The sequence below is a fragment of the Poecilia mexicana genome, unplaced genomic scaffold, assembly GCF_051168715.1.
Source record: "Poecilia mexicana isolate PSO_F unplaced genomic scaffold, ASM5116871v1 scaffold_3, whole genome shotgun sequence".
Taxonomy (NCBI): Eukaryota; Metazoa; Chordata; class Actinopteri; order Cyprinodontiformes; family Poeciliidae; genus Poecilia; species Poecilia mexicana.
The window spans coordinates 9353291-9374423 of NW_028263372.1; the positions used below are offsets into that span (position 1 = coordinate 9353291).

At 42.0% G+C, this 21133-nt stretch overlaps 1 protein-coding gene across 5 annotated transcripts in view; it reads left to right on the forward strand.

Annotated features, from left to right (window-relative positions):
* The window catches only part of akap13a (A-kinase anchoring protein 13a), a 127201-nt gene that overhangs the window by 91236 nt on the left and 14832 nt on the right, over positions 1-21133 (forward strand). For 4 of the 5 annotated variants that reach the window (XM_088004131.1, XM_088004134.1, XM_088004135.1 and 1 more), the window contains 16 exons: positions 2896-2938; positions 3150-3261; positions 7098-7257; positions 9148-9215; positions 9349-9424; positions 11471-11621; positions 11731-11840; positions 12652-12798; positions 13042-13298; positions 13446-13571; positions 13771-13888; positions 15816-16064; positions 16157-16233; positions 17718-17899; positions 18793-18875; positions 18991-19179. In XM_088004131.1, the coding sequence (XP_087860257.1) occupies positions 2896-2938; positions 3150-3261; positions 7098-7257; positions 9148-9215; positions 9349-9424; positions 11471-11621; positions 11731-11840; positions 12652-12798; positions 13042-13298; positions 13446-13571; positions 13771-13888; positions 15816-16064; positions 16157-16233; positions 17718-17899; positions 18793-18875; positions 18991-19179 (2148 nt within the window). Of the gene's footprint in view, positions 1-1055; positions 1197-2895; positions 2939-3149; positions 3262-7097; positions 7258-9147; positions 9216-9348; positions 9425-11470; positions 11622-11730; positions 11841-12651; positions 12799-13041; positions 13299-13445; positions 13572-13770; positions 13889-15815; positions 16065-16156; positions 16234-17717; positions 17900-18792; positions 18876-18990; positions 19180-21133 lie in introns of all 5 variants that reach the window. The other variant, XM_088004136.1, reaches the window with a different exon arrangement.

Consider the following 21133-nt stretch of genomic DNA (forward strand, 5'->3'; position numbering starts at 1 on the left):
CTGAACATTTCAAGTCCTTTCATGCATTTATAATTGAATTTAGGTCTCGACCACAGCATCATGCTGCTGCCGCCATATTTCACAGTGGATATGTTGTGTTGCATTTAGGATGTGACAGACTTTTTTTCACAGTTTGGTTGGCCTGCATTTTATTTATAGATATTAGAGTGAAGCTGACTTAATACTGGCATACTGTGGAAACACAGGATTTACATATACAGATATACAATTTTTTTTCAAGCTGAACAAAGTTCAATCAGACCAAACGTCTCTGGTTTTAGGTCACTTAGACTTACCAAAATTATTTCCATTTGCTAAATGCCACACTATTAAGGGCAAAATATGTCTCAGATGTATTTATTAATGTCTTCAAAATGAGAAGTTTACATTCAGAATAAATCCCCTGAAACAACGAGGGAAAGCCCAGAAGATGTGTTGACGTTGGAAACTTCTGATATGTTTCCAACGTATTCCAACAAATTAACATTTGCGTTAATTAGAGGCACTCCTGTGGCAACATCTAAAGACGTAAACCAGGCAGTAAAACTTTGACGTAAATGGGTCTTCCAAATGGACAACAACCTTAAGCTGTAAAGCCAAAGTGGCTTAAAGACAACAAAGTCAATGTTTTGGTGTGGCCATCAAACCAGTGCAAAGATACAGCTCAAAGACAACGCTACCAAATACTGAGGGAATGTGTGTAAACATTTTGCTTCTGGCATTTAGCAAGTAGAAATAGTTTTGGTATATCTGCATGACCCAAATTTTGTGGTCAGGGTTCAGTTTCAGCTGTCAAGTCCCCCAAAAAATATATAAAATTTTGTGGATGTAAGGTGAAAAAGCGTAGGAGAAAAACCCAGGAGACGAGACACTTTACTTAGAAACGAACCAAAATCGACTTTATATCTAGTTTACCAACACTTGGGTGTATTCCTGAAATAAGAACCACCAAGAATACACCGACTTATTAGCGGTACCACAGTTACACGCTTTGAGCAAATGACGAGTGCTTGTTGTGGTTCCTCCCTCGTTGCTGCCGCCCCTGCGCCTCCCAGCGGTGGGACGCCTGAGACGCAAGAGGCGCATTTCCTTCTCTTTCAACCTGTCCCCTATCCTCACCAAATCTAAGACTCAGTTCATTTACGGGGACTCTTCGTCAAGTGACGATGAAGAGGAGGAGGAGGAGGATGACTCGAGTGAGTACCAGTCGGCAAAGGTGGCTGTAGTAGAAACTAGATTTTTTTTAAACCCACAGCAGTCGCGGTTCCCAGTAGAGCTCTAGAAACCCGCCTCCTCCTCTCTGTTCAGACGCTGGCTACACCCGAGTGTAATGAACCATGATTAAAACTGCTGTTCCCACCTGTGCAGGTGTAGGGTGAGGGAGGCTTCTCCTCTCTAAAGGAGTCATAAAACTGTCTGGCATTAAGAGAGGCTGGAAAAAAAAACCTGTAAACCTGAGTTCAGTCCTCTGGGTTTTCATCATTTTCCTGTCCAGTGTAGGATTGGCTCCTCTAAAACAATGCTGAAGGCAACATGGCGGCTGATTGAGCCGCAGCAACAACCATCAGTCAAAAGGAGAATACTAATTACTACTCGTATAAATCTACTGATCGATCCTCGATGGGAGGAGGAAGAAAAGCAAACCTGCTCCTTTGTGAAGTGTGTGCTGAATTCATTATGCTGATAAATTCTGTTTGGCCGTGTTGAACTGGACCTCGGCTGCTTCTGTCACATGCAGACAGTGGCAGCATGACCTTTCCGTGAATTGGCCTTTGGTGTCGTCTTTTTTCTGAGAAAAAAAAAAAAAAAAGAAACTGGAGCAATATCACGAGATAGAAGAGGAAAAGCACCGTCAGAGGTGCTGCAGGTTATCTGAGGATACATGTGGGCCTGTCTTCTTCAGACCAAACCTTCACCTCTCTCCTCTACTCTCTTTCTGTTGCTGTTTTCTGTTTCATTTTGCTTACATTGTCCTTTGTGGGTTTTCACGCACTGCACAAAACTGAGAAGAATGATTATTTTTGAGAGAAGCTGAATGTTCCTCATTTAAAAATGACTGGAATAATCGACTTAAAGCCGTTTGCAATCGCATGGATTTCTTCATATACAGACATATATATATTGACATACATGACATACGTTGTTTTATTAAGCAGATTTATTTTTCTGAAACGTCAAATCGTGTAATCTTAAGGAGCTGACATATCATAATAGAAGACGGGAGCAAAAATTGGTTAATGCAAAATAATAGCAGCTTTTCAGATGTTAATTCTTAACATGTTTTTTTTCACAACATTGAATAAATGTCAAATGAAAAGTTTGTGAAATTACACCACTGCAATAAAAAGTGGACATTTTTCCAGACTGCAAGTTTTCAACAGCGGCGACAAATTTAGTAAAACTGCAGACGGCTGGAACCCTGTGTGACGATCTGAACCGTCAACAATGAATCTTCAATATTTAAAGTGTTTCAAATGCATTTTTGAAGCCGCTCCTCTCAAGCAGACGGAGGCTTTTTGGAGCCGACGGCCCTTTGGGACCGAGTGTCGCTGAACTGAAAGGCAGACTGCCTGCAGCTCTCGGCCTCGGCCTCTCCATTAGCGCGTTGCCCTCGCTCTGCAGGGGGTTCCTCAGGGCTAAGCAGCTCACTTTCAAGCATTAGAAGTAGCTCGGTCCGTGTCCCAGCCAAATCCTCGCAGCCAGGACTTGACCTGACAACCTTCAGCTCCAGTGAATATAAAATGTTTTACTAGTGAGCCATTATACTCAGCGAAAGGTCAACCCTGCTCTGTCCTGCTCACCTTTTTACCACCTGACATGACAACAAAAATATAATAATTTCAAATAATGAATAAAAAAGTTCTGCTCCTCACTTCCTGCCTTCTCTCCTTCCAGGCGTGAGGTTGTTTTCCAACCCCTCCGGGTCGGTAGCTTACAGGTCAGTTCACACACATTATGAACAAATCCTTCTTTTGGTTTTATTTTTTTATTTTTCGTCTACACCCACGACGGCCTTTATGGTTCCCGTAAAGAGGAGTCGAGGAGAAGTGGCCGGCTGGACCTTTATGGCGTTGTAAAGACGCGTCTTGAGTGAATGTGTGAGCCGGCATGTTGCGCAGGCTGCAAAGTAACGCTGGCCTGCATTTCAGTATATCGGAGGAAGAGCCGGGGCCTCTGCGGAGCGACACGGAGGGCAGGAACACGACCAAAGTCAGCCGGACCTTCAGCTACCTCAAGAACAAGATGTACAAAAAGACGCGGGTAAGCGAAATGACCGCCTCGCCGCGTGTGGATGACCTATTTTTAGTGTGTGTGTGTTTGGGTAGACCGTAGCCACCTCTTCACATAAACATCCCTTTTAAGCAAAGAGCGAGGGAGCAGCAGGTTGCTTTTCAGGCTCCGCTGTGGTGCGTCCACATTCACCCAGGGATCTGCTTCCTCTTCTGAACAGCTGGTGGTTACGTGTCGCGCTTCAGGGCTTGTAACTTCCTCCTGTTCACACTTCCCCAGCAGGCGCTGCTTTTGGAGTTCACTATTCATTTTGTGGTCCCGAATATACAAGTCTCTGAATGGAGATGAGCTCTGGGTTACCTTTCTTTTGCCTTGGGGAGAAATAACTTTCCAAGGCATGATGAGTAGCATTTTAGTCACACCACAGTCATAAACTGAACTGTATTTTATTGGGATTTTATGTGATGGAAAGACACAAAGTAGGACACAACTTGTCAGCTTCTGTCTCCACAGATGTAAAAAATATGTATAAAAATTCTTTGACCCCGGAGGATTGAATACATTTTCTTGACACACTTTTCTTTTTATTTATTACACTTTTTATTTGTAACAAACCAAAATAACAAAACAAAGTTGATAACCATTCGCTTCCTCTTCACAAATATGCAGTACTTTGTTTTGGTCTAATAGAAAACAGAAAATAATTCATTAAATCTGGAAACTGGAAACATCACAGAAAAAAAAATTAAGATTTTGGGAATGTTTCTCAAACTGTGGAATGTTTTTGAGGAAATCAAATGATATTTATTGATTCGTTTTAATATTTTCTAATCAGTAATCTTATTTAATTTTTTGGGGGGGGAGGGGGGAATCAAATATGTTTTGAAATATTTGTCCTGCTTCTGTCATCATTTCTCACACGGCTCTCATTGAATCACATAGGAGGGATGACAAACCATGGATGACCTCATGGTGTGACCTTGTTACACAGAATGAGAATCATCAGCAAAGCGTTCATATCCTCAACAGGAAGTGGGCTTTCCTGCCTCTTACAATGCACAAATTTGAAAATGATTCAATTATAAATAATTCTAACCCACACAATTCCTATTACCCGTATCTCGGCGGCGCTGACGTCACCCGCGGGTTCGGATGTGGCGTTCTGATGAACTCCGATCAGATTGGTTTTCCTGTTGTGAGAAAAATAAAACCAGGCAGTTTTTAGCAATCTCTGCCTCCGTGTTTCTGTAAAGCCGCCCGCTCCCCCATGCACCGAGACGCTGACGGGTGAACAGGAAGTAAAACAGGAAGACAAAAACTTGCTGTAATGTTTTCCAACCTCTCAAATGCATTTTGCTGTTAAAGTGACAGGACCCCAAAAGGTGCCGCCTCAGCCTGTGGTTGGGATGAAAACAAATCATCCACAAACCAAAATTGTACTTTAATTCCGTTTCAACTCGGTGCTGTTGTGACGATTATTGTGACGATTCTGCCAAACCCCATTCAGTTGCGGTCAGTCTTTACCAGGTTTGAAACCCTTAGAGTCTCTCTCGGCTCTGCTCTTCTGCACGAACACCGAAAGTGAGAACGTCGGTGGAAGAGGATGTAGTCGCTGCAGTCTGCAACAGCGTCCGCTCCGCACTGACGGCTCGTTTTGCAGAAATAGCACCTCCTGCTGCGCGGCAGTCACTTCCTCTTTGCCCAAGTTCCTGATGGAGCCTCGGCTCTGCCGGCTGTAGACTGTGCCCCTCGGGCCGCAGACCAGGGATGTTGTACGGGAGGTTCTCGGGGAGCCGCGGCTTCTCGCTGAGAAGGAAAGGTTGCCTGGAGGTAGGCTGAGAGGACTGCTCTGCTTTTCCAGTCACATCGCAGTAAAAGAAAAACAAGAGAGAGAGAGAAAGTTTAGTGGTTGTCAGAAGATCATGTTTAAAGAGTTCTGTTCTGTGGCGGCTTGTCTTTTCGTCTTTATTTTCCAGTGAAGTCATAGTCTGTTAGACTTTCTTACACTAGAATGTCTCTTTGTTTTCAATCTGCGCTGTAGACGTCACAGGCTGTTATGCATCCTGAGGAGGTTTCTTGTAGCCAAAAAGCTTCTCACATTCCCTCTCTTTTTTATTAGATTTCTCTGCTTCAGCAAATAGATTTTTTTGTGTGAATTTTCTCATCAAAAAGGGGTTTCCAAATGCTTGAAAGCTACCGTTTTTGGAAGTCATGGAAATCTGAGAGAGCGTTTTAGTTCCGATCTGACAGTTGTTATTGCAGAAAGTGAGACTTGAAGACAGTTGTGTTGCAACAGCTCCGAAACACGCCGTGGCCCATTTAGCCTCTCTGGCTTCTTTAAAAACCAAGCGAAAATGAGCCCAGCTACGTCGGAGCTCCGTGGTCCTCGCAAACCGAGAAAGAGGCCTCAGGGCTGGCCCATTAAAAACGAGCTGGAAAACTCCATTTTCCCCATTTCCTCTGGGTTTGGGTGGAGGCTCTGTGATGCAAATCCAAAAGAATGAAGGCTCTGTTCTTTTCTGCATCACTTTATGGGATTGTGATTCAGTTTTGGTGTGTGTGTGCGTGTGTGTGTGCGTGTGTGTGTGCGTGTGTGTGTGCGTGTGTGTGTGTGTGTGTGAATGGGGCTGCTTGAGGATGAGCTTGTCCATTAGCGGAGGGGAGCAGCAGAAAGAGGCGACCCTGTTGTGGAGAAGCTCAGAGACGTCTGGGAGGCTACATCAAAGCTCCTCAAATCCAATGGATCCGTCTCCTCCTTGTTCACTCTTTCACTTTGTTATGTTTTTTGTTTTGTTTTGTTTTGGTAGCGTTTTGTGATCATCTCTCGGCCTGCCACCATAACAAACTTTTGCTGGACGATAAATTGTCCCAGAAGTTATTGCGATAAACCATGATATTGTTGTTTTTGAGGCGGTTTTCAAGTAAAATGATGGTGATGGCTTTCTCAATGATCAATAAACTTTCATTTCTATTTTAAATATTCCAAATAAATAAGCAAAACAACAGAAACAACACATGCAGATAAAATTGTCCTTCAAAATAAGAGCTCGTTAAGATCAAGTCACCAGACTCAAGACGTTTTTCATTCAGTTTTTGGTAGAAAGAGATAAGAGAAGAAAAATGAAAACGATAAATCACGCAAATGGAAATGAGTGAGCTCATTTTAATTCGTCATGCGATTAATTGATTTATTGCTTATTGCGACAGACCCACTGCAGACGACACAGCCCATTGGACTTGCAGCTCTGAATGGACCACTGCACTATACAGATGTTTATTGGAATTGATTTTCCTTCCTCTTTAAAATTTTTAGCCACTTTTAGTGGTTATACCATGACAAAAGGTGAAAACGTCCGAGCACTTTTGCAACGATCTATAAATATGACTTTTCTATTATTTATCTAACCCTAAATGATGACCAAATTAAAAAATAAAACTTGTCTATAACAATAGTCAAAGTTGTGTATTTACATTTCCTAGATATTAAACACTGACATGTATAGAAACAATTTACAAAAAAAAGAGTTATTTTAAAAGTTCTTTAATAAGACACTTTGTTGACTACATAAAAATTGCATCACTTAATATCCATCCTCCCTCTCTGCCTGCCTCCCCCCCTGCTGGGAAGCACATCAGAGTAATCATGTCGCTCCGTGGGGTTTAGATTGAAATTTAACATAAGCCACCGACCAACCAGTGAAACATTTTGTCAGCGTCTGGCGCGCGAGTCCTCTCCGCGCGCAACCCAGGCTTCACTCGGAGTCTCACTTGTCCCTCAAATTTCCAATTTGCCGGTTCCCAGTTAATTGTGGAAGCAAAGTCAGAGATGAGTCACGTTAATAACTCCAGCAACTTTCCTCCCTCAGGAAAAAGACAGAGACAAAAGGGACAAAGACAAAGAAAGCAAGGAGAAGGACAAGAAGGCTGTGAACGGACACATTTTCACGCCTGTCAGCTCGAACCAGTCCTTCCAGTGCTCCCAGTGCAATAAAGCTTTTAATGGCAAAGAGGCATTCTGTTGTACATGTAAGTACCTTTTTCTGTTTTGCTGATTTAATGATGTGATGTTTTTTTGGTTTTTTTTGTGATGTCAGTCTTGTGCTGTTTATTCCTGGAAATCTTTGATCTATTCAGGAATCAGATTCTGTTTTCTGAATTAACAGTTTCAACACTAAGAAGTCCCACTATTCCCAGTCCGCAACTGAATTTTGTTTCAAAAATCAGACAAAAGTTATGGACATATAGTGCTTCAGTTCAAAGTGGAAAAAGTTGGAGTGGCCTAGTCAAAGTCAAACTTGAGTGTAAGTGACATCTTGATGCACATGCATCAAGATGTCACACTTTTTCAGGCATTCAAAGCCTGAAAACGCTCAAATATTTCAGATTTAAAGCAGGTGTGGACAGAAGAGAGGGGTGAGAATTCCCTTGTTTGTTGACTGTAGATACACAAACGCTTGATGGCAACATATGATCAGTGCAGCTCAGTTTATCATAACTGATTTTTTTAAATGAAATCAGCAACTAGTTAGTTGCTGTTGCCCCCTACTTAGCTATCTGCAATGTACCATCATTAAATGTGCAGTAGAAAAAACCAGCCGAACAGTGACCCGGTCCTCGTCATTAAATCCTGCCCACAACGCCAAACGGCTGATATAACGACGCTATTGCTATCTGTGTTTGTATCGCTGGGCAAAACTATCAGCGTGAGTAACATGTTGCTCCATTTGTCTTGCGGTGGCCATTCTTAGCATCCTTCTTGCATCTCATTGTTGTGCTTGGCCAAATCACTGCTGTAGCTTCACACTCGTCTCCTGGAGGACTACTTCAGAATCGGCCCCATCAGGGTGTCGGCACAGAAAACAAAGGCATTTTTAATTTTGCTTTTCACTGGAGAACCAGAAGAGGATGTAGCTTATTGCACAAGAGGGGAGGGGGGAGGGAAAGCAAAAAAGCTCAAAAGGAGAAACGAGCTCTGCGATGGATTACAGCCATCTTGTGAATGGTCACATTCTGCCTCAGATACTCGGCTGACAAGAAACAGCCCTTTTTGTTTTGCATGCAGTCTGCTGCAGAGCCTTGTGAGGCGGACTTTTTTCAGGAGGTTTATACTCGCAGATGTCTGGCTGGTTTCCATCCAGCAGACAAATACAGTGTTTCTTTGTCTCCTGTTTGCTGGATCTGCTTAGACGTCCACATGAAAAAACAAAACAAAAAAAAAAAACACCCAATAATGTTGTAAGTTAGAAAAGGAACAATCAGAACCAGCCACTGATGGCGTCGTAGCCTTTCTTTTACATACACGTCTTTATTGTCTTCTCACCCTCGGTGAGAGCATTTGTTTACTGATGTAATCCTCAGAGCGGAAACGTTGCATGCGCCCCGCGAGGATGACGACGCTCCGGCGGGGGTGTGGGTTTAAGTTGCGCAACACCTCTGATGAAGTCTTCAGTGGAAATGCTTCGGTGTGAAAATTAGCAGGACTGGCGAACCAATCAAAACCTCGCACGAGTTCCCCAAAGAACACAGGCAAAAGTGACTGAACTGGATCAGGTTACGCTGGCAGGGCTTATTTTAGCAGCCATGAATTATGACTTTTGTGACTAAATGATGGATATGGGAATGTTTACATAATTGAGATTTTCCCATGCAGTGCAGTATACATGTGTGTGCGTCAAAGCCTACCCTTTTTTTTTTTCTTTCTTTTTCCAAGAGCAGTATTGCCCCTCAGTTGCATCACACACACCGCTCCAGTCTGGCTTTCATTAGCGGGCTGGTGGAGTTTCCTGGCTGACTGTGAAAACCAGTCAGAATTTCTTGCTCCCATTTCCCCCCCGCCCCCTCCTCCCTACACACACACACACACACGCACACACACACACACAATCACCAAGCTCACTATGTTGCTTTTCTTTCCAGACTGTAATGCATCCGTCCACAAGGGCTGCAGGGACAGCATGCCTGTTTGTGCCAACGTGAAGATGAAGGTAAAACTTTTTTTTCCCTGCCGGTTCTTCTCCACTGACCCTGTAGCATTGTGTTGTCCTGCAGCCAAAATCGATTTTTTTTCTTCTTTTTCCTTTTCGTTTCCATGCTTTTATCCCCCGTTTCTCTGTTTAGTTGCCCAAACAGCAGTTTACGGTGCCAGATTCCAGCGCACCGTGCTCTGTTCCTGGCGTCACAATGAGGAACAAAGGTGAGTGTCAAACTAAACTGGACTTGAATGAATAATCATCGCCGTCAGTTATGGGTTTTTTTTTTTTTTTTTTTTGCACAGTTCAAAGTTGGCTGAGAATCCTATACGTTTCCAATAAAGGGAAATAATGTAATAGCAGAAGTGAGCTTTAGCACTTTCGTTTAGCTGTTTTGTCTGCACTGCGCTTCGGATGCTTCTGATAGACTTCCACAAAAGCAGGATATGAGCTTTGCACACATTTCTGGGAAATTTTTTCTTCAGATTTTTCTTTCACATTCATTTTTGCTATATTGAATGTATGTTTCCTTATGCATCAGGATTATGAATGGGCACCATGGATATAAAACTTCCACCTGGTAAATAATAGTAAATATCAAAGTATGTATCTATGCATTATTATTTCAACAATTATGCACCCACTGTTAGAATACAACCATGTTATAATTTAATGGTTTTTTTTGTTTTGTTTTTATTGATTATTATTATCATGTCTTTTTATGACTTGAAATATTTCCAAATAGGTGAATTTGTCTTTCTTTTAAGTGAGACAAAGGTTTGCTGTTGGACTTTGTTGTGTTGCAGTGAGGTTGAAAACGCAGAGATGAGCCATGGTGACCTGCAGATCAGCTGAGGCTCATTATGAGGCTCATAATATTCTGTCCATATTTTATGGCATCAAAAGTCTGAATTAGTCGTCGATATTTTGTCACATTACAACCTAAAACTTATCTGTTTTTTTTGGGGGGGAGGTTTCTGTCAGTACAAAGTAGTGCAGATTCGTGAAGTAGAAGGAAAATAATTGCTTTTAAAATATTTTCGTGTAGAAAAAGAAAGTCAGAAAAGTTTATTGTGTGTTTGTTCTGATACAACAAGTCAATACCAGTAGGACCACCACCTGATGTCTTTTCAGACATGTTTATGTCTCCTTTGCACATCTTGGCTGAAATTTGTGTCAGCTAAATCTGAGACAAACTTGATGATATACAGTTTTACGCAATATATTAGAATAAACTTCAAAAGAGGCTCATTCAACAGATTAAAAGTACCTTTTGAAAATAACATTTAGAGAGATGGTAAACACATTCTTCATTAGGTCTACATTTCTGTATGGAAATGGATTTATTTTTGTTGGTCTGATTTAACTTTCAGACAATTATGATGTGTAACCATGGCAGCCAAGTATTGTTTTCCCTACTGGGATCAGCTGATTAGCATCTAAAAAGCTCACATAATACCTGAACTTTGACCCTAAATCCCTGAGCAGTTGAAAAGGGAGGCTTCATGGATGCAGAGAGAGAAGGAAGTTCAAAGCATCTCTGTCCCACACCGCAAATAAAAGTCTTTAGTCAGAGGCTTCCTCAGAATCGCTGCAAGACTGACCGCTACCAGAGATCCTTCCTGCCCGCAGCATCACCATCCACAGCGACTCTCTGTAGATTCTCGGATGATACGAGTTACGACAACGTTTAATTTCCCTTTGGGATGTTTTAAAATCAGACGAATTGAATATCAAGTGTTTCACTTAGGCACAAAATTACTGAAATAAATGGACGTTTCACGAGTATTCTAATTAATTTGTTACGACTGAATATTTTTTGTGCTGAATTGCTGCTTAAGAATAAGAACATGCTTGACCTGTCAGCTCTTAAACAAGGCAGTTTGTTTAAAGATGGGCTATGTTGACTCATTAGACGGCAAAGTGATATTTTACAGGAGTGTGTTTACTTCCTTTGCAAACAGCATTGGCTGAGTCACCGCCCACGCTTCTTGAACCCCTTAACCGAGAATGTTGAGATTTGTGTGTGTGTGTGTGTTGGTTGCCTCTTTTTCTAACAGCTGTGAGCTGCAACGTTGCAGCAGTAGGAAGTGTGCTTTCTGCATGCGCGCTATAAAAACAAAGCGTCGCTGATCAAAGATGCAGTAAGATGTGAACGATGAGTTTTAGCCCGATTTTATAAAACCGCTTCAGGTAAAGGATTTAGACGTGTTAGACTCTGTTTCAGTTTTTTCGGAGTCTGACTGTGATTGTGACGGTTTGTCCTCCAGCTGGTGGGACGAGGGACCGTCCCAGGTCAGCCATCTTGAGCCCCGAAGACAATCTTCCCCTGATGATACCAGGATCACGGAGACACACCAGCATCATGACGTTCCCTGGAAACAATCTGTCAAAGAGCCTCTCGATTAGCAACATCGCAGGGTGAGCCTCTGTCCGTCGTCTGAAGGAAATGTTCACATTTAGGCAGAATAATGACGCAGATCTACTTTTTGTTTTGTTTTTTCTAACCTTTGATCATTTCCCCTTTCAGCCCATTTGATGACATGCCCATCAAAGGCCTGCGCTACCTTTCTCAGTCCACAGACTCACTCAACAGAACCAACCAGGTCACAGAATCCATGGAGTCGCTCACTGATGAAGGTCAACACACACACATGCACACACACCCCCTTTTTTCTCCCTTTCTAGTCTTTCCAAAATAAACAAGCACAATTAGGCCCAAAATTTTGACATTACCCAGATTCAGGCGAGGGGTGCTGAATGTTTGAACTTACTTCAAATTACCGTATTTTCCGGACTATGAAGTCACACTTTTTTTCATAGTTTGTCTAGTCTTGCATCTCGTAGTCAGAAGCGACTTACATACGTTTTTTTTTTTTTTTGTCTTTGTCACTTTTTTTCACTAAAGCAATTTATCTGCTTTAGTGAAAAAAAGCAGATATGTGGACTGTATTTTGTCCCACTTAATCAGGCTTAAAACAACACAGTTAACTGTTAACGAGACAACATGTCACATTTATTTACGTTGTAGAGATCAGCAGGAACTTTTTCTTAGGGTTCTTACCCTAACTTTTTCCCATTTATCTTTGGCACACGTTAACCACCACCTGAATTAAGTACCAAGGGTCATGACTAGGGGTTCCCCTTTTCTTTGTTCTGAACGTCCTGAAGCTCTTTAGTTTGGATAATATCTGAAGAATTGAGACCATCACTGTGTTTTTTATAACATACTTCTAGTATATTGGCATTTTATCAGGAGGCAGTGTTAGAATTTGTCACATAAAATACAGTAATGTTAATGTTTTTTCTTTTTGTTTTTGTTTTACATCGACTTAAATGGAAGGAAAATCCTCATTATTACGTGTGAATAACTTAAACTTTAGTCTTGTTCGCGATCAGTAGAAGAAGTGAAGGGGGAATGTTGTGAATGGAAGCTGTGCTCCTCGTTCAGGGACAGAGATGATGGACGCGCAGCTCCTGGGGGAGTTCGAGGCGAACGCCAAAGAGTTTGAAGCAGACTCGTGGAGTCTGTGCGTGGAGCAGCAGTACCTGCAGCAGCAGAACAAAGAGCTGGTCAAGAGACAAGACGTCATCTACGGTACGACAAAGCACATTAGGGGTTCCTCTGGGATTTTTTAAACGGTGCTGTTGGACTGTCCGTGTCATGACTGTCATTCCAAACTGAATGTTTTTTGAAAAGCATTTTATTCACTATATTCACGCTGTACAATTGAAATTACAACTCTGTTGTAGTAATCTAGCGGTACAGTTTGCAGTTTGCATACGCCTGTAGGTCTGCGGACGCTCCTTCATTAAGAATGTCTCGTTTTACTTTGCGCAGAGCTGATGCAGACCGAGATGCATCACATCCGGACGTTGCGCATCATGTCGGAGGTGTACAGCAAAGGCCTGCAGAAGGAGGTGCCGCTGGACCAGCACACTGTGGAGAAGATGTTTCCGGCACTGGACGACCTCCTGGACCTCCACTCGCAGCTCCTCCAGCGCCTCCTGGACCGAAAGAGGGAGAGCCAGCTGGAGGGGGGAGGCTCGGAGGGCGGCTTCGTCATCAGCAGGATAGGAGACATTCTGGTCAGCCAGGTCAGAGCAGCCACGGTTTACACCTCATTTTGCTCTGACTTGAATGAAAGTTTAAAGCTTCAATTCCTTTTTTTTTTTTTTTTCATTATTTTTCCATGTCACTGTGAGTTTTGCATATTCAATTTTTCATCCCCTCTCTGCTCTTAGTTCTCGGAATCCAACGGCGAAAGTATGAAGAGGGTTTACGGGAAATTCTGCAGCCGCCACAACGAAGCCGTCAACGTCTACAAGGACCTCATGAACAAGAACAAAAACTTTAAAACCTTCATCAAAGTGAGAATGAGAGTTTTCTTCACACGCTTTACACAGCAGTTGTTTCTCGTCATGTCTTCAGGCTGACGATACGTTTCATTTGAACGTCTGCTAATCTACAGCCTCTCTCTCTCCCTCTCTGTTGTTTTTGTGAAGCCCCGTCACTAGTTGTGTGGGCACGCTTCTCTAAAAGCACCTCTTGTTCTTTGTTTTCTCCCAGAAAAAGAGAAGTAGCAACACTGTGCGGAGGCTTGATATCCCAGAATGCATCCTGCTGGTGACCCAGCGGATCACAAAGTACCCTGTGCTGATCCAGAGAATGCTGTCACACACTAAAGGTGGGTCACATGTCAGCCTCGTTTAACCTGAGTTACGTTATTTCTTACTGGTGTGTGAAACAGGAGGAAGATCTAAAGTCACTGATTTAAATATAGAGATGCACTGATCAACAATCCTCCTGAGAGATTCAGATCAAAACGCTTAAAGGATTTTAAAACAGATTTAAAAGAGAAAATGTTTAATTTGTCAAAGCGCAAGCATTGCTAATTTTCGTCAAATTTTTATGCGTTAGCATAGACGCTGTTGGTTGACAGCACAAAGATGGCTACAGTTTTAATCCATGTAATGAAACGGATGTCAACACTTTCAGTATTTAATTTGCCAACCACTGATCAGAACTGAAAAATTTAAATGTGAAACAAGTAAAATGTCAAAGAAAAAAAAATAAATTAAGAAGAAAATGACAAAAATAAAACCAAAACTTTTATCTCCAGTTTTAAAAATGAGTAGGAAGAAGACAAAGCTTACTAAATAGCCTCATCCAAATAGATACATATTTTCACATTTAATTGATTAATTGATCGATGGATCTCGCATACGTTTTGCTTTTGTCATGACGTGGATTTTTCTTGAATTATATTTTTTTAAGTTGTGATCATGATCAATGGTGCTGCCATCACTCTTTCCATCATGCATTTTGTTATGAGCAAGTGAATTGCTCATAACAAAATGAGCAACTCATTTTGATATGATGGCTGAGAAACAATGCTGGTTACAGGAAGGTTGAATAATAGGTCGATACGACGTGTCAAAGCAGGTATGCTAAATATTTGTGATGAAGTTTTTTTTAGGCACATTAATATAGATATTTAATCCCCACACAAGCTTCGCCTGAATTGTCATAAATGTTATTGTTAGAAACTTTGTACCATTCCTGTATTTTTACTGTACACCAGTATGTCACCTGGTTTAGGGAACGAACAGAAAGGTGCTTTTTTTATTTTTTATTTTGTAAATATGATTTATGTGAGCCCATTTATTCTGCAAGGGGGGAAAAAGGCAGTAGTTGTTTGTTCGCCTTTTTTCGAGTGGTGGATCAAGCAGAACTCTGAAGAGCCGAAACATTTCACACCGTATTTCTATCTGATTTAAACGAGTTCTCGTCGGTTGGCCTCCTACTGTGTACATTTTCTCTAATCCTTCCCTGGAGCCTCCTTACGCTTCCATGTGGGATGGTGGAGCTCCGACTTAATCCCCAAGGTGATTTAAGCAGACTCCGTTTTTTTTTTTTTTTTTTTTTTGACAACTCTTGTATATATTGAAAAGAAGCAGCAGAGTATCCTCAAAGATTATTTTTCTTTTCCCTTTGCTTCCCTCTACAAGTACACAAAAAAAAAATCTGCTAAATATAGGTCAAGTTGTTACTTATTGTGTCCAAAGCTATGAGCTCAAAGGAGGACGCGTGATGTTGCAAATATCGACTTTGGATTTTTATTTTTATTTATTTATTTATTTTGACTTCTCATTATGCAGAAATATAACAACTTCACAAACTGTAAGGAGAAAGTGCAGATATCACCAGGCACTTTCAAAAGTATTTATACCAGTTGAACGTGTTTATATTGTTTTCAAATTGAAACGAATTATGTTGGGATTTTCAGTAGCACTTAATATGAAGGGATGAGCAAAAGACTGACATGACGCTGTCGTAAACACAACACTGTTATAAACATGAATCAGTCTTCTTTAATGTTTATGACTGCTTTCATGAAGTGACATTCGGTCAATAAATGACACTTTTAATGAATGCAAAGATGCATCAAAGTGTCATTATTACAGAATAATGTGCTAAATTGAATGGACTTTTAATGCAACTTTGCATTAATCCGTAAATAATGACACTTTTAGTCATCAAAGATGCATCACTGTAAATTCCACTAAAAGCTGAAGTGAGGTCTGAACACGTTGGCCGCCTCCCCTCCGCAGACACGGACGAGGACTACGTCGACCTGAGCGAGGCCATCCGGTTGGTGAAGGAGGTGATCGCCGCCGTGGACAGCAAAGTGAACGAGCACGAAAAGAAGCGGCGCCTGAAGGAGTTCCACAGCCGCATGGACAGCAAGTCCATGATGTTTCTGAAAAGCGGCCAGTTCTTCGCCAGGGAGGATCTGCTGAGGCGGAAGCTGATCCACGACGGAGCGCTGCAGCTGAAGAACACACAGGGAAGACTAAAAGGTGAGCATTCAGACAGTCATGTACTTTTTCTTTCTTTTTTTTTTGTCATCACCAACAAGACGTGATTGGTTTATGTCCTGTTGGTCTTCCAGACGTTCAAGCTCTCCTGCTATCGGACGTTTTGGTCTTCCTTCAAGAGAAGGACCAGAAATACGTCTTTGCCATGATGGTAGGTTCTTACTGTCACCTTCTTGCGTCTTTTTTTTCTTCTTCTCTCTCTCCCGTCCGCTCCCCGCTCTCCCTCCAGTAATAAACATCAGATCCTGTCATTGTTTCTCGACGCCGTGTTCTTGCTGTTATCAGTAGCTGCCCCTGTTTTTGCGAGTAGAGGAGCGTCCGCCTCCCACTCGCACGCTCGCTTGAACCTCATAAAGCCGATGTGGCTCCGGGCTCCTGACCCAGCTGTGATAAATCATCCGGGGTTTTCAGCTGGGGCTCGTCCCATGTTTACAGGACTCCCAGCTTCGTGCCGTGGCACATGCTTTTCTGTCGCACATTAGAGGGATGAAAACAGAGACGGAGCCTGCAGCTGGATAATCGCATCCATCAGTAAAGCTAGAGAGAGCTGGGGTCGGGTTGGAGGGGTGATGATGGCGCTGAGAGGAAAACATCCTGAATGAGTAGCAGGTAGTAGAGCAGGGTTTCAGGTACAGACTGAAGAATTACGAGCTGTTTTAAAAAGTTGATAAGAATCACAGAGTTAAGGTAATGAATCCTGGAGGTCTTCCCACACTTCAGCAACCAAAAGGTTTTACTTGATTCTGCAAACAGAGGAAGATTCTCTGAGGTTTTAGACTTCAAAGCATCAAGTATTAACTCGATCATCTGTGTTTGAACAGCCCCTTTTTTTGTCTACTAAACAACCAACTTGTAAAGTTAGCAGTGGTAAATCGCAGCTTTTAGATTTTTTTACAATTCACTAGAGCTTAAACAATGAACCAGATTAATTGAATCAATTACTCAAATAATCGTCAACTAATTTAGTAATCAATTAAGCATTAGAATGAACACTCAACATCATTAACTCTATGTGTCTATCTAATCTATCTATGTATATATCTACGGACAGCCCACTGCACTGAACCCACTGAAAACCTCGTTATTCCACCAAATATTGATTTCTGAGTTAAAACATTAGTATTGTTATTTCTAACTTTTTCTTTGCATTACTTGAGGTCTGAAAGCGCTGCATCTTTTTCGCTATTTTGACCATTTCTCATTTTCTGCAAATAAATACAAAATTTTCGCTTGGAATTTTGGAGACATGTTGTCAGTAGTTCATAGAACAAAAAGAACAATGTTCATTTTCCTCAAACAAGAACTGATCATTTATATATACGTGTCTATATATATGTATATATATATATATATATATATATATATATATATATATATATATATATATATATATACACACACACACTCTTGACCTTTCTCCTTCCTCTTTGCTTCACTTGTTTTTCCTTTACAAATAATTAACCCCCTCCCCTATTGTCTTTCCTTGGTGTTTTTCCCATCCTCTCTCCCTTGACCCTCCCACTCCCTCCTTTCTTTCCTTTTTTCCCCCACTCTCCTCCCACGCTGGCTTCATCAAACCCTCCCTGTTTTTTTTTTTTTTTCTCTCTTTTTCTCATCCCCCTTGTCTCCCTGAAGGACCAGCGCTCCACGGTCATCTCCCTCCAGAAGCTGATCGTCCGGGAAGTCGCCAACAAGGAGCGCGGCCTCTTCCTCATCACGGCGGGCACCGAGAAGCCGGAGATGATGGAGGTGCTGGCTAGCTCCAAGGAGGAGCGCAACACCTGGATGCAGCTCATCCAGACCGCCATGCAGTCCATGTGAGTGGGATTCATTTAGATTTCTGCTGTGGCTTGTTTTTATTTATTTATTTATTTATTGTATCCCACCATCCAACTTCTATTTAAAGCTTATTTTTCTCTTCTCAAAGCATATCTTAATCTTCTCTTTATACTTCTACTTGTAACTCTGCTGTGAACAAGCTCAGGTTTGCCCTCTGCTCTGTGGTATAAAGCCAGGGTGAGACTTTTTTCCAGTTTATTTTATTTTTTTTTTGTGCTTTTTTTCATGATAATGCACACGAAGTTGGGACAAAGCACTGTGCTGCCAGGAGGATTAGCTGCTCTCTACCTGGGGATGGGATGTACTCCGGGTCCATCTAATGCTGGATTGGCTGCGAGGGCAAGCTCTCTTATAAGCAGAGGATTATTCGAATGCAGCCAGTGGTGGGGGGCTGGGGGGCGAAGGGACGAGGGGAGAAGAAGGAAGAGATTTAGCACTCCGTCTCACTCCCCTCCCGGTCCCGACTTCTGTCGGAATACAAAACTGAAATCAAGCCATTGGCAGGAGATGAGAACAAAACTCGATGAGCGCGCCCGTCTTCTCTCTGAGTTATGCATATGAATGGGCTCTCCACGAGATAAGGCTGGAGCTTTTTTTTTTTTTTTTTTTTTTTGGTAAATCCTCCGTGGGAGGAAAAGAAGTTTGGAAAATGTCGTAAATGAGAGGAAGTTATTAAGTAATTTCTCTGAGGTGAAGTCGGCGGGTTTTACTTCTGTTTTTAACGGGTGTCTGTCGTTTAACAGGAAGTTTGCCTATATTTGATTGTCTTACCTGAAATTTCACCTTCACATTAAATAAATAATAATTAAACAAGTGACCTTTTTCGGATTTTAATCTTTTTTTTTTTTTTTTACTTTCTGTGTCCACACAGGGAGAAAGACGAGGACGAGGGGATCCCCAGTGAGACGGAAGACGACAAAAGACAATTAGAGAGCAAAGCCAAAGAGATGAGAGGTGAGGAGAGACACATCAGATGTTCTTCCTTTGTAAAAGGAAAAATGCTTTATTTCTTTTTTTCTTTCCTCCCCCACTTCCACCTTCAAACACTCTGTCTGTTTCCGCCGGGCAGATATGTTGAAGCAGAAAGATACGGAGATTATGTCTCTGCTGGAGGAGAAGGTGCGGCTCTTCAGGGAGATGTGGGAGGGCTTGAGCCCCGGCGAGGAGGCCTGCAGGCAGGTCGAGCCTTTCTTCCGGTCAGCCTGCAGCCAGGAGCCGCCTCAGGGGGCGTCCATCATGAAAGACGCCCTGCAGGAAGGTGAGGCGGAGAGGAAGTGAAGATTGGAGGGGTTTTTTTTTTTTTTTTTTTTTTTTGGTAAAAATGCATCTTTCATTTGGTGTTCTCTGCTCTGAAGCAGCGCAGATGCGAATGCCGCGAAAGGGAGACGGACAAGCTCGGCTCCCAGCCCTTGGGTTTTCTTGTAGATGAGCAACGTTATTAAATTTAGACTGGAGGGTTTTGTAGGGTGTTTTTTTATTTTATTTTGATAATCTTCCACTATTTTCACGTGTTTATGTGTCTCTGTGTATCTCGTGATCTAGTTCAGGCTACGTTCATGCAGGAGCTGAATGTGACCCAAACCTGCTTTATTTCCGTTTTATTTGCTCATGAGTTCATAATTATGAACTTATGAAAGACGTTTGTCACTGAATCACAAGATCACATCACAACCCCAACTCTCTTGGTTCTGACTACACATCCAAGCAAATTTCTACTTCTACAGAAGTTGCAGTGAATGCTCCACAAAATATTATTGTTTTTAGCTGAGAGTTCAGTTTGCTTCCTTCATCTTGTTATGATCTTGTCGGTTTGCTGAATGAACATTAAAATTCATCCATAAACGGCTCAGTCTGCTATTACTTCCGCAAACAGAGCGCCGCTGTGTTACGTCAACGTTCTTCTTCTGTGCAAGCGGGGGTTGCTTTGGGGTTGTTAACCATTCAAATAAAAGTCTGGCTTTAATAAGTAGAATGAACAATGCAAAAAAAAAAAAAAAAGATCAGAATTGGAACATCAAGACCTGCTGTACGAACGTAGCCTGAGTTCTCTGTGAAGTCGTCCTCATTTGCGATTTGCCGGATTCTCCAGCTCCGGCTCTAACATCTGTCAGGAACTCCGACTCATTCTGAATCTGCAGCCAAGTGTTTGTTTGGCCTCCGCTTGCTAAATCTAGATCAAAAGTTTGCCGTTCTGCTCAACACTTTCACTTTTTCTATTAATGCTGTGTGAACTTTTTCATTTTTTTTGTCACTTTACTTCACTGTACTTTAGTTGGATTTTAAAGTAGTGCACAGTTTTCAACTGGATGAAATACAACACAGAGGTTCCAATATTCCTGATAAAAATCTGAAACGCTGGTGTGTGTGTTTGCATTCAATTCCCCTGAGTCAGTTCTTCACAGAATCACCTTTAGCTGCCAAGTCTCGCACAACTAGAGAGAAAAGCCTCTGGCAGATTGGAAGGTTTTCTGTAAATGTGTTTATGTTAAATTCTTCTCAGAGATTCTTTATTGGGTTTGTTTAAAGTGTTTATGGTCATGTGCTGTGTTTTCCATCATACGCAGCAATCTTTATGTGGAGCAAAAAGTTAAATTCTAGGCGCATGTGACAAAAACGCATCCAGCTGTTTGCTTCTGGCCGAATCACAGCAGAATCAGTTCAGGAAATTTAAATGAAATTCAACAAAACACGAAGCTGATTATTTACTGAACAGCCGATTTTTAAAGGCATATTGGAGTAAATGGGCTAAATAAAAATGAACAAATATAATTTTTTGAGGAGGGGGAGGGAATTAAAGTCAGGTATCATTTTCTTCTCTTTTATTTGCTAACGTCACAGGATTTGAAGAGGTCCAAGGTGTACGGATACTTTTGCCCGGCACCCTAAATAAGCCCACTTATCCACGAGAATCCTTCAGATAATTGCACATCCTGTTTCTGAGTTAATTGTCTCGGTTTCATCAGAACCACAGAGAAACACAGAAAGAGAGAGGGAGCGGAGGGCGAGAGATGTCCGTTGTTCTGGGAAGGCGTCTTTTCAAAAGAGTGCGCCGACAACACTGAAAGGAGCCGGGATGAGTTCGGCAGCCGTGTTCCGACTGCATTTTACGCGTTTGCCGGCCCCCGTCATTCGTCAGATTTGCACGTGAAGAAAGCACAGAACTCTGAGACGCTGAACTGTAAAGTTGTGACAAAGAGATGGAAATGCGGAGA